The 12,784-nt window shown below is 51.2% G+C and overlaps 1 protein-coding gene across 1 annotated transcript in view; it reads right to left on the bottom strand.

The window, feature by feature from the left end:
- LOC140424673 (tonsoku-like protein) overlaps positions 1–12,784 on the bottom strand; it is a 473,953-nt gene that overhangs the window by 17,392 nt on the left and 443,777 nt on the right. Inside the window, exon 16 of the mRNA XM_072507940.1 lies at positions 31–178. Within this exon, the coding sequence (XP_072364041.1) occupies positions 31–178 (148 nt within the window). The remainder of the gene's footprint in view (positions 1–30; positions 179–12,784) is intronic.

The raw sequence follows: 12,784 nt of genomic DNA, 5'->3' as shown, positions 1-12,784 counted from the left end.
TTTGGGCGCTCTGTCGCGCAGTGCACTAACCGGGGTCTGTTTGAATTGTTGTGTTGATGTGAAGCAGGGCATCCTCCAGGATGCTCAGCACAGCGGCACATTTCCCTCCCGTCTCCGGGCGGGGTTCCACTTTAACATCTCTGCTCCACTGTCTGCAACAATCAGCAGGAGTTCGACCCTGTGTGCAAAGGAATTCGAAAGAAAACTCCATCACGGGAAACCACATCGTTTTGTTCAATTGTGTGTGAGAGATGGTGGGCTCCAGGTCTCCTGATCATCCGGCAAACACTCCCAGGACAGGTACAGCACGGGGTTAGATACAGAGTAAAGCTCCCTCTACACTGTCCCCATCAAACACTCCCAGGACAGGTACAGCACGGGGTTAGATACAGAGTAAAGCTCCCTCTACACTGTCCCCATCAAACACTCCCTGGACAGGTACAGCACGGGGTTAGATACAGAGTAAAGCTCCCTCAACACTGTCCCCATCCAACACTCCCAGGACAGGTACAGCACGGGGTTAGATACAGAGTAAAGCTCCCTCTACACTGTCCCCATCAAACACTCCCAGGACAGGTACAACACGGGGTTAGATACAGAGTAAATCTCCCTCTACACTGTCCCCATCAAACACTCTCGGACAGGTACAGCACGGGGTTAGATACAGAGTAAAGCTCCCTCTACACTGTCCCCATCAAACACTCCCCAGGACAGGTACAGCACGGAGTTAGATACAGAGTAAAGCTCCCTCTACACTGTCCCCATCAAACACTCCCAGGACAGGTACAGCACGGGGTTAGATACAGAGTAAAGCTCCCTCTACACTGTCCCCATCAAACACTCCCAGGACAGGTACAGCACGGAGTTAGATACAGAGTAAAGCTCCCTCTACACTGTCCCCATCAAACACTCCCCAGGACAGGTACAGCACGGGGTTAGATACAGAGTAAAGCTCCCTCTACACTGTCCCCATCAAACACTCCCAGGACAGGTACAGCACGGAGTTAGATACAGAGTAAAGCTCCCTCTACACTGTCCCCATCAAACACTCCCCAGGACAGGTACAGCACGGGGTTAGATACAGAGTAAAACTCCTTCTACACTGTCCCCATCAAACACTCCCAGGACAGGGACAGCACGGGGTTAGATACAGAGTAAAGCTCCCTCTACACTGTCCCCATCAAACACTCCCAGGACACGTACAGCACGGGGTTAGATACAGAGTAAAGCTCCTCTACACTGTCCCCATCAAACACTCCCAGGACAGGTACAGCACGGGGTTAGATACAGAGTAAAGCTCCCTCTACACTGTCCCCATCAAACACTCCCTGGACAGGTACAGCACGGGGTTAGATACAGAGTAAAGCTCCCTCTACACTGTCCCCATCAAACACTCCCAGGACAGGTACAGCACGGGGTTAGATACAGAGTAAAGCTCCCTCTACACAGTCCCCATCAAACACTCCCAGGACAGGTACAGCACAGGGTTAGATAGAGAGTAAAGCTCCCTCTACACTGTCCCCATCAAACACTCCCAGGACAGGTACAGCACGGGGTTAGATACAGAGTAAAGTTCCCTCTCCACTGTCCCCATCAAACACTCCCAGGACAGGTACAGCACGGGGTTAGATACAGAATAAAGCTCCATCGACACTGTCCCCATCAAACACCCCCAGGACAGGTACAGCACGGGGTTAGATACAGAGTAAAGCTCCCTCTACACTGTCCCCATCAAACACTCCCAGGACAGGTACAGCACGGGGTTAGATACAGAGTAAAGATCCCTCTACACTGTCCCCATCAAACACTCCCAGGACAGGTACAGCACGGGGTTAGACACAGAGTAAAGCTCCCTCTACACTGTCCCCATCAAACACTCCCAGGACAGGTACAGCACGGGGTTAGATACAGAGTAAAGCTCCCTCTACACTGTCCCCATCAAACACTCCCAGGACAGGTACAGCACGGGGTTAGACACAGAGTAAAGCTCCCTCTACACTGTCCCCATCAAACACTCCCAGGACAGGTACAGTACGGGGTTAGATACAGAGTAAAGCTCCCTCTACACTGTCCCCATCAAACACTCCCAGGACAGGTACAGCATGGCGTTAGATACAGAGTAAAGCTCCCTCTACACTGTCCCCATCAAACATTCCCAGGACAGGTACAGCACGGGGTTAGATACAGAGTAAAGCTTCCTCTACACTGTCCCCATCAATCACTGCCAGGACAGGTACAGCACGGGGTTAGATACAGAGTAAAGCTCCCTCTACACAGTCCCCATCAAACACTCCCAGGACAGGTACAGCACAGGGTTAGATAGAGAGTAAAGCTCCCTCGACACTGTCCCCATCAAACACTCCCCAGGACAGGTACAGCACGGGGTTAGATACAGAGTAAAACTCCTTCTACACTGTCCCCATCAAACACTCCCAGGACAGGGACAGCACGGGGTTAGATACAGAGTAAAGCTCCCTCTACACTGTCCCCATCAAACACTCCCAGGACAAGTACAGCACGGGGTTAGATAAAGAGTAAAGCTCCCTCTACACTGTCCCCATCAAACACTCCCAGGACAGGTACAGCACGAGGTTAGATACAGAGTAAAGCTCCCTCTACACTGTCCCCATCAAACACTCCCAGGACAGGTACAGCACGGGGTTAGATACAGAGTAAAGTTCCCTCTCCACTGTCCCCATCAAACACTCCCAGGACAGGTACAGCACGGGGTTAGATACAGAGTAAAGCTCCCTCTCCACTGTGCCCATCAAACACTCCCAGGACAAGTACAGCACGAGGTTAGATAAAGAGTAAAGCTCCCTCTACACTGTCCCCATCAAACACTCCCAGGACAGGTACAGCACGGGGTTAGATAAAGAGTAAAGCTCCCTCTACACTGTCCCCATCAAACACTCCCAGGACAGGTACAGCACGAGGTTAGATACAGAGTAAAGCTCCCTCTACACTGTCCCCATCAAACACTCCCAGGACAGGTACAGCACGGGGTTAGATACAGAGTAAAGCTCCATCGACACTGTCCCCATCAAACACTCCCAGGACAGGTACAGCACGAGGTTAGATACAGAGTAAAGCTCCCTCTACACTGTCCCCATCAAACACTCCCAGGACAGGTACAGCACGGGGTTAGATACAGAATAAAGCTCCATCGACACTGTCCCCATCAAACACTCCCAGGACAGGTACAGCACGGGGTTAGATACAGAGTAAAGCTCCCTCTACACTGTCCCCATCAAACACTCCCAGGACAGGTACAGCATGGGGTTAGATACAGAGTAAAGCTCCCTCTACACTGTCCCCATCAAACACTCCCAGGACAGGTACAGCACGGGGTTAGACACAGAGTAAAGCTCCCTCTACACTGTCCCCATCAAACACTCCCAGGACAGGTACAGCACGGGGTTAGATACAGAGTAAAGCTCCCTCTACACTGTCCCCATCAAACACTCCCAGGACAGGTACAGCACGGGGTTAGACACAGAGTAAAGCTCCCTCTACACTATCCCCATCAAACACTCCCAGGACAGGTACAGTACGGGGTTAGATACAGAGTAAAGCTCCCTCTACACTGTCCCCATCAAACACTCCCAGGACAGGTACAGCACGGCGTTAGATACAGAGTAAAGCTCCCTCTACACTGTCCCCATCAAACATTCCCAGGACAGGTACAGCACGGGGTTAGATACAGAGTAAAGCTACCTCTACACTGTCCCCATCAAACACTCCCAGGACAGGTACAGTACAGGGTTAGATACAGAGTAAAGCTCCCTCTACACTGTCCCCATCAAACACTCCCAGGACAGGTACAGCACGGGGTTAGATACAGAGTAAAGCTCCCTCTATACTGTCCCCATAAAACACTCCCAGGACAGGTACAGCATGGGGTTAGATACAGAGTAAAGCTCCCTCTACACTGTCCCCATCAAACACTCCCAGGACAGATACAGCACGGGGTAAGATACAGAGTAAAGCTCCCTCTACACTGTCCCCATCAAACACGCCCAGGACAGGTACAGCACGGAGTTAGATACAGAGTAAAGCTCCCTCTACACTGTCCCCATTAAACACTCCCAGGACAGATACAGCACGGGGTTAAATACAGAGTAAAGCTCCCTCTACACTGTCCCCATCAAACACTCCCAGGACAGATACAGCATGAGGTTAGATACAGAGTAAAGCTCCATCTACACTGTCCCCATCAAACACACCCAGGAGAGGTACAGCACGGGGTTAGATACAGAGTAAATCTCCCTCTACACTGTCCCCATCAAACACTCCCAGGACAGATACAGCACAGGGTTAGATACAGAGTAAAGCTCCCTCTACACTGTCCCCATTAAACACTCCCAGGACAGGTACAGCACGGGGTTAGATACAGAGTAAAGCTCCCTCTGCACTGTCCCCATCAAAAACTCCCAGGACAGATACAGCACGGGGTTAGATACAGAGTAAAGCTCCCTCTACACTGTCCCCATCAAACACTCCCAGGACAGGTACAGCACGGGGTTAAATACAGAGTAAAGCTCCCTCTACACTGTCCCCATCAAACACTCCCAGGACAGATACATCATGGAGTTAGATACAGAGTAAAGCTCCATCTACACTGTCCCCATCAAACACTCCCAGGACAGGTACAGCACAGGGTTAGATACAGAGTAAAGCTCCCACTACACTGTCCCCATCAAACACTCCAGGACAGGTACAGCACGGGGTTAGATACAGAGTAAAGCTCCCTCTACACTGTCCCCATCAAACACTCCCAGGACAGATACAGCATGGGGTTAGATACAGAATAAACTCCATCTACACTGTCCCCATCAAACACTCCCAGGACAGGTCCAGCACAGGGTTAGATACAGAGTAAAGCTCCCTCTACACTGTCCCCATCAAACACTCCCAGGACAGATACATCATGGGGTTAGATACAGAGTAAAGCTCCATCTACACTGTCCCCATCAAACACTCCCAGGACAGGTACAGCACAGGGTTAGATACAGAGTAAAGCTCCCACTACACTGTCCCCATCAAACACTCCAGGACAGGTACAGCACGGGGTTAGATACAGAGTAAAGCTCCCTCTACACTATCCCCATCAAACACTCCAGGACAGGTACAGCACGGGGTTAGATACAGAGTAAAGCTCCCTCTACACTGTCCCCATCAAACACTCCCAGGACAGATACAGCATGGGGTTAGATACAGAATAAACTCCATCTACACTGTCCCCATCAAACACTCCCAGGACAGGTCCAGCACAGGGTTAGATACAGAGTAAAGCTCCCACTGCACTGTCCCAAAGAACAAAGAACAAAGAAATGTACAGCACAGGAACAGGCCCTTCGGCCCTCCAAGCCCGTGCCGACCATGCTGCCCGACTAAACTACAATCGTCTACACTTCCTGGGTCCGTATCCTTCTATTCCCATCCTATCCATATATTTGTCAAGATGCCCCTTAAATGTCCCTATCGTCCCTGCTTCCACTACCTACTCCGGTAGCGAGTTCCAGGCACCCCTTTCTCTATCAAACACTCCCAGGACAGTTACAGCACGGGGTTAGATACAGAGTAAAGCTCCCTCTACACTGTCCCCATCAAACACTCCCAGGACAGGTACAGCACAGGGTTAGATACAGAGTAAAGCTCCCTCGACACTGTCCCCATCAAACACTCCCAGGACAGGTACAGCACGGGGTTAGATACAGAGTAAAGCTCCCTCTACACTGTCCCCATCAAACACTCCCAGGACAGGTACAGTACGGGGTTAGATACAGAGCAAAGCTCCCTCTACACTGTCCCCATCAAACACTCGCAGGACAGGTACAGCACGGGTTTAGATACAGAGTAAAGCTCCCTCTACACTGTCCCCATCAAACACTCCCAGGACAGAGACTGCACGGTGTTAGATACAGAGTATAGCTCCCTCTACACTGTCCCCATCAAACACTCCCAGGACAGGGACAGCACGGGGTTAGATACAGAGTAAAGCTCCCTCTACACTGTCCCCATCAAACACTCCCAGGACAGGTGCAGCACGGGTTTAGATACAGAGTAAAGCTCCATCTACACTGTCCCCATCAAGCACTCCCAGGACACGTACAGCACGGGGTTAGATACAGAGTAAAGCTCGCTCTAAACTGTCCCCATCAAACACTCCCAGGACAGGTACTTCACGGGGGAAGACACAGAGTAAAGCTCCCTTTACACTGTCCCCATCAAATACCCCCAGGACAGGTACAGCACGGGGTTAGAAACAGAGCAAAGCTGCCTCTAAACTGTGCCCATCAAACACTCCCAGGACAGGTACAGCACGGGGTTAGATACAGAGTAAAGCTCCCTCTACACAGTCCCCATCAAACACTCTCAGGACAGGCACAGCACGTGGTTAGATACAGAGTAAAGCTCCCTCTACATTGTCCCCATCAAACACTCCCAGGACAGGTACAGCACGGGGTTAGATACAGAGTAAAATTCCATCTACACTGTCCCCATCAAACACGCCCAGGACAGGTACAGCACGGGGTTAGATACAGAGTAAAGCTCCCTCTACACTGTCCCCATCAAACACTCCCAGGACAGGTACAGCACGGGGTTAGATACAGAGTAAAGCTCCCTCTACACTGTCCCCATCAAACACGCCCAAGACAGGTACAGCACGTGGTTAGATACAGAGTAAAGCTCCCTCTACACTGTCCCCATCAAACACTCCCAGGACAGGTACAGCACGGGGTTAGATACAGAGTAAAGCTCCCTCTGCACTGTCCCCATCAAACACTCCCAGGACAGGTACAGCTCGGGGATAGATACAGAGTAAAGCTTCCTCTACACTGTCCCCATCAAACACTCCCAGGACAGGTACAGCACGGGGTTAGATACAGAGTAAAGCTCCCTCTACACTGTCCCCATAAACACTCCCAGGACAAGTACAGCACGGGGTTAGATACAGAGTAAAGCTCCCTCGACATTGTCCCCATCAAACACTCCCAGGACAGGTACAGCACGGGGTTAGATACAGAGTAAAATTCCATCTACACTGTCCCCATCAAACACGCCCAGGACAGGTACAGCACGGGGTTAGATACAGAGTAAAGCTCCCTCTACATTGTCCCCATGAAACACTCCCAGGACAGGTATTGCACGGGGTTAGATACCGAGGAAAGCACCCGCCACACTGTCCCCATCAAACACTCCCAGGACAGGTGCAGCACGTGGTTAGATACAGAGTAAAGCTCCCTCTACACTGTCCCGATCAAACACTCCCAGGACAGGTACAGCACGGGGTTAGATAGAGAGTAAAGCTCCGTCTTCACTGTCCCCAGCAAACACTCCCAGGACAGGTACATCACGGGGTTAGATACAGAGTAAAGCTCCCTCTACACTGTCCCCATCAAATACCCCCAGGACAGGCACAGCACGGGGTTAGATACAGAGTAAAGCTCCCTCTACACTGTCCCCATCAAATACCCCCAGGACAGGTACAGCACGGGGTTAGATACAGAGTAAAGCTCCCTCTACACTGTCCCCATCAAACACTCCCAGGACAGGTACATCACGGGGTTAGATACAGAGTAAATCTCCCTCTACACTGTCCCCATCAAACACTCCCTGGGCAGGTACAGCACGGGGTTAGATATAGAGCAAAGCTCCCTCTACACTGTCCCCAACAAACACTCCCAGGACAGGAACAGCACGGGGTTAGTTACAGAGTAAAGCTCCCTCTACACTGTCCCCATCAAACACTCGCAGGACAGGTACATCACGGGGTTAGATACAGAGTAAATCTCCCTCTACACTGTGCCCATCAAATACCCCCAGGACAGGTACAGCACGGGGTTAGATACAGAGTAAAGCTCCCTCTACACTGTCCCCATCAAACACTCCCAGGACAGGTACAGCACGGGGTTAGATACAGAGTAAAGCTCCCTCTGAACTGTACCATCAAACACTCCCTGGACAGGGACAGCACGGGGTTAGATATAGAGCAAAGCTCCCTCTACACTGTCCCCATCAAGCACTCCCAGGACAGATACATCATGGGGTTAGATACAGAGTAAAGCTCCATCTACACTGTCCCCATCAAACACTCCCAGGACAGGTACAGCACAGGGTTAGATACAGAGTAAAGCTCCCTCTGCACTGTCCCCATCAAACACTCCAGGACAGGTACAGCACGGGGTTAGATACAGAGTAAAGCTCCCTCTACACTGTCCCCATCAAACACTCCAGGACAGGTACAGCACGGGGTTAGATACAGAGTAAAGCTCCCTCTACACTGTCCCCATCAAACACTCCCAGGACAGATACAGCATGGGGTTAGATACAGAATAAACTCCATCTACACTGTCCCCATCAAACACTCCCAGGACAGGTCCAGCACAGGGTTAGATACAGAGTAAATCTTCCTCTCCACTGTCCCCATCAAACACTCCCAGGACAGATACAGCACGGGGTTAGATACAGAGTAAAGCTCCCTCTACACTGTCCCCATCAAACACTCCCAAGACAGGTCCAGCACAGGGTTAGATACAGAGTAAAGCTCCCTCTACACTGTCCCCATCAAACACTCCCAAGACAGGTCCAGCACAGGGTTAGATACAGAGTAAATCTTCCTCTACACTGTCCCCATCAAACACTCCCAGGACAGGTACAGCACGGGGTTAGATACAGAGTAAAGCTCCCTCTACACTGTCCCCATCAAACACTCCCAGGACAGGTACAGCACAGGGTTAGATACAGAGTAAAGCTCCCACTACACTGTCCCCATCAAACACTCCCAGGACAGATACAGCATGGGGTTAGATACAGAATAAACTCCATCTACACTGTCCCCATCAAACACTCCCAGGACAGGTCCAGCACAGGGTTAGATACAGAGTAAAGCTCCCACTGCACTGTCCCAAAGAACAGAGAACAAAGAAATGTACAGCACAGGAACAGGCCCTTCGGCCCTCCAAGCCCGTGCCGACGATGCTGCCCGACTAAACTACAATCGTCTACACTTCCTGGGTCCGTATCCTTCTATTCCCATCCTATCCATATATTTGTCAAGATGCCCCTTAAATGTCCCTAGCGGCCCTGCTTCCACTACCTACTCCGGTAGCGAGTTCCAGGCACCCCTTTCTCTATCAAACACTCCCAGGACAGTTACAGCACGGGGTTAGATACAGAGTAAAGCTCCCTCTACACTGTCCCCATCAAACACTCCCAGGACAGTTACAGCACAGGGTTAGATACAGAGTAAAGCTCCCTCTACACTGTCCCCATCAAACACTCCCAGGACAGGTACAGCACAGGGTTAGATACAGAGTAAAGCTCCCTCGACACTGTCCCCATCAAACACTCCCAGGACAGGTACAGCACGGGGTTAGATACAGAGTAAAGCTCCCTCTACACTGTCCCCATCAAACACTCCCAGGACAGGTACAGTACGGGGTTAGATACAGAGCAAAGCTCCCTCTACACTGTCCCCATCAAACACTCGCAGGACAGGTACAGCACGGGTTTAGATACAGAGTAAAGCTACCTCTACACTGTCCCCATCAAACACTCCCAGGACAGAGACTGCACGGTGTTAGATACAGAGTATAGCTCCCTCTACACTGTCCCCATCAAACACTCCCAGGACAGGTGCAGCACGGGTTTAGATACAGAGTAAAGCTCCATCTACACTGTCCCCATCAAGCACTCCCAGGACACGTACAGCACGGGGTTAGATACAGAGTAAAGCTCGCTCTAAACTGTCCCCATCAAACACTCCCAGGACAGGTACTTCACGGGGGAAGACACAGAGTAAAGCTCCCTTTACACTGTCCGCATCAAATACCCCCAGGACAGGTACAGCACGGGGTTAGAAACAGAGCAAAGCTGCCTCTAAACTGTGCCCATCAAACACTCCCAGGACAGGTACAGCACGGGGTTAGATACAGAGTAAAGCTCCCTCTACACAGTCCCCATCAAACACTCTAAGGACAGGCACAGCACGTGGTTAGATACAGAGTAAAGCTCCCTCTACATTGTCCCCATCAAACACTCCCAGGACAGGTACAGCACGGGGTTAGATACAGAGTAAAATTCCATCTACACTGTCCCCATCAAACACGCCCAGGACAGGTACAGCACGGGGTTAGATACAGAGTAAAGCTCCCTCTACACTGTCCCCATCAAACACTCCCAGGACAGGTGCAGGACGGGTTTAGATACAGAGTAAAGCTCCATCTACACTGTCCCCATCAAGCACTCCCAGGACACGTACAGCACGGGGTTAGATACAGAGTAAAGCTCGCTCTAAACTGTCCCCATCAAACACTCCCAGGACAGGTACTTCACGGGGGAAGACACAGAGTAAAGCTCCCTTTACACTGTCCCCATCAAATACCCCCAGGACAGGTACAGCACGGGGTTAGAAACAGAGCAAAGCTGCCTCTAAACTGTGCCCATCAAACACTCCCAGGACAGGTACAGCACGGGGTTAGATACAGAGTAAAGCTCCCTCTACACAGTCCCCATCAAACACTCTCAGGACAGGCACAGCACGTGGTTAGATACAGAGTAAAGCTCCCTCTACATTGTCCCCATCAAACGCTCCCAGGACAGGTACAGCACGGGGTTAGATACAGAGTAAAATTCCATCTACACTGTCCCCATCAAACACGCCCAGGACAGGTACAGCACGGGGTTAGATACAGAGTAAAGCTCCCTCTACACTGTCCCCATCAAACACTCCCAGGACAGGTACAGCACGGGGTTAGATACAGAGTAAAGCTCCCTCTACACTGTCCCCATCAAACACTCCCAAGACAGGTACAGCACGTGGTTAGATACAGAGTAAAGCTCCCTCTACACTGTCCCCATCAAACACTCCCAGGACAGGTACAGCACGGGGTTAAATACAGAGTAAAGCTCCCTCTACACTGTCCCCATCAAACACTCCCAGGACAGGTACAGCACGGGGATAGATACAGAGTAAAGCTTCCTCTACACTGTCCCCATCAAACACTCCCAGGACAGGTACAGCACGGGGTTAGATACAGAGTAAAGCTCCCTCTACACTGTCCCCATAAACACTCCCAGGACAAGTACAGCACGGGGTTAGATACAGAGTAAAGCTCCCTCGACATTGTCCCCATCAAACACTCCCAGGACAGGTACAGCACGGGGTTAGATACAGAGTAAAATTCCATCTACACTGTCCCCATCAAACACGCCCAGGACAGGTACAGCACGGGGTTAGATACAGAGTAAAGCTCCCTCTACATTGTCCCCATGAAACACTCCCAGGACAGGTATTGCACGGGGTTAGATACCGAGGAAAGCACCCGCCACACTGTCCCCATCAAACACTCCCAGGACAGGTGCAGCACGTGGTTAGATACAGAGTAAAGCTCCCTCTACACTGTCCCGATCAAACACTCCCAGGACAGGTACAGCACGGGGTTAGATAGAGAGTAAAGCTCCGTCTTCACTGTCCCCAGCAAACACTCCCAGGACAGGTACATCACGGGGTTAGATACAGAGTAAAGCTCCCTCTACACTGTCCCCATCAAATACCCCCAGGACAGGCACAGCACGGGGTTAGATACAGAGTAAAGCTCCCTCTACACTGTCCCCATCAAATACCCCCAGGACAGGTACAGCACGGGGTTAGATACAGAGTAAAGCTCCCTCTACACTGTCCCCATCAAACACTCCCAGGACAGGTACATCACGGGGTTAGATACAGAGTAAATCTCCCTCTACACTGTCCCCATCAAACACTCCCTGGGCAGGTACAGCACGGGGTTAGATATAGAGCAAAGCTCCCTCTACACTGTCCCCAACAAACACTCCCAGGACAGGAACAGCACGGGGTTAGTTACAGAGTAAAGCTCCCTCTACACTGTCCCCATCAAACACTCGCAGGACAGGTACATCACGGGGTTAGATACAGAGTAAATCTCCCTCTACACTGTGCCCATCAAATACCCCCAGGACAGGTACAGCACGGGGTTAGATACAGAGTAAAGCTCCCTCTACACTGTCCCCATCAAACACTCCCAGGACAGGTACAGCACGGGGTTAGATACAGAGTAAAGCTCCCTCTGAACTGTACCATCAAACACTCCCTGGACAGGGACAGCACGGGGTTAGATATAGAGCAAAGCTCCCTCTACACTGTCCCCATCAAGCACTCCCAGGACAGATACATCATGGGGTTAGATACAGAGTAAAGCTCCATCTACACTGTCCCCATCAAACACTCCCAGGACAGGTACAGCACAGGGTTAGATACAGAGTAAAGCTCCCTCTGCACTGTCCCCATCAAACACTCCAGGACAGGAACAGCACGGGGTTAGATACAGAGTAAAGCTCCCTCTACACTGTCCCCATCAAACATTCCCAGGACAGGTACAGCACGGGGTTAGATACAGAGTAAAGCTCCCTCTACACTCTCCCCATCAAACACTCCCAGGACAGGTACAGCACGGGGTTAGATACAGAGTAAAGCTCCCTCTACACTGTCCCCATCAAACACTCCCAGGACAGGTACAGCACGGGGTTAGACACAGAGTAAAGCTCCCTCTACACTGTCCCCATCAAACACTCCCAGGACAGGCACAGTACGGGGTTAGATACAGAGTAAAACTCCCTCTACACTGTCCCCATCGAACACACCCAGGACAGGTGCAGCACGGCGTTAGATACAGAGTAAAGCTCCCTCTACACTGTCCCCATCAAACATTCCCAGGACAGGTACAGTACAGGGTTAGATACAGAGTAAAGCTCCCTCTAC

This window comes from Scyliorhinus torazame, chromosome 6 (assembly GCF_047496885.1).
Source record: "Scyliorhinus torazame isolate Kashiwa2021f chromosome 6, sScyTor2.1, whole genome shotgun sequence".
NCBI lineage: Eukaryota > Metazoa > Chordata > Chondrichthyes > Carcharhiniformes > Scyliorhinidae > Scyliorhinus > Scyliorhinus torazame.
The sequence above is the reverse complement of the archived record's forward strand: the minus strand, read 5'-3'. Positions and strand labels throughout refer to the sequence as shown.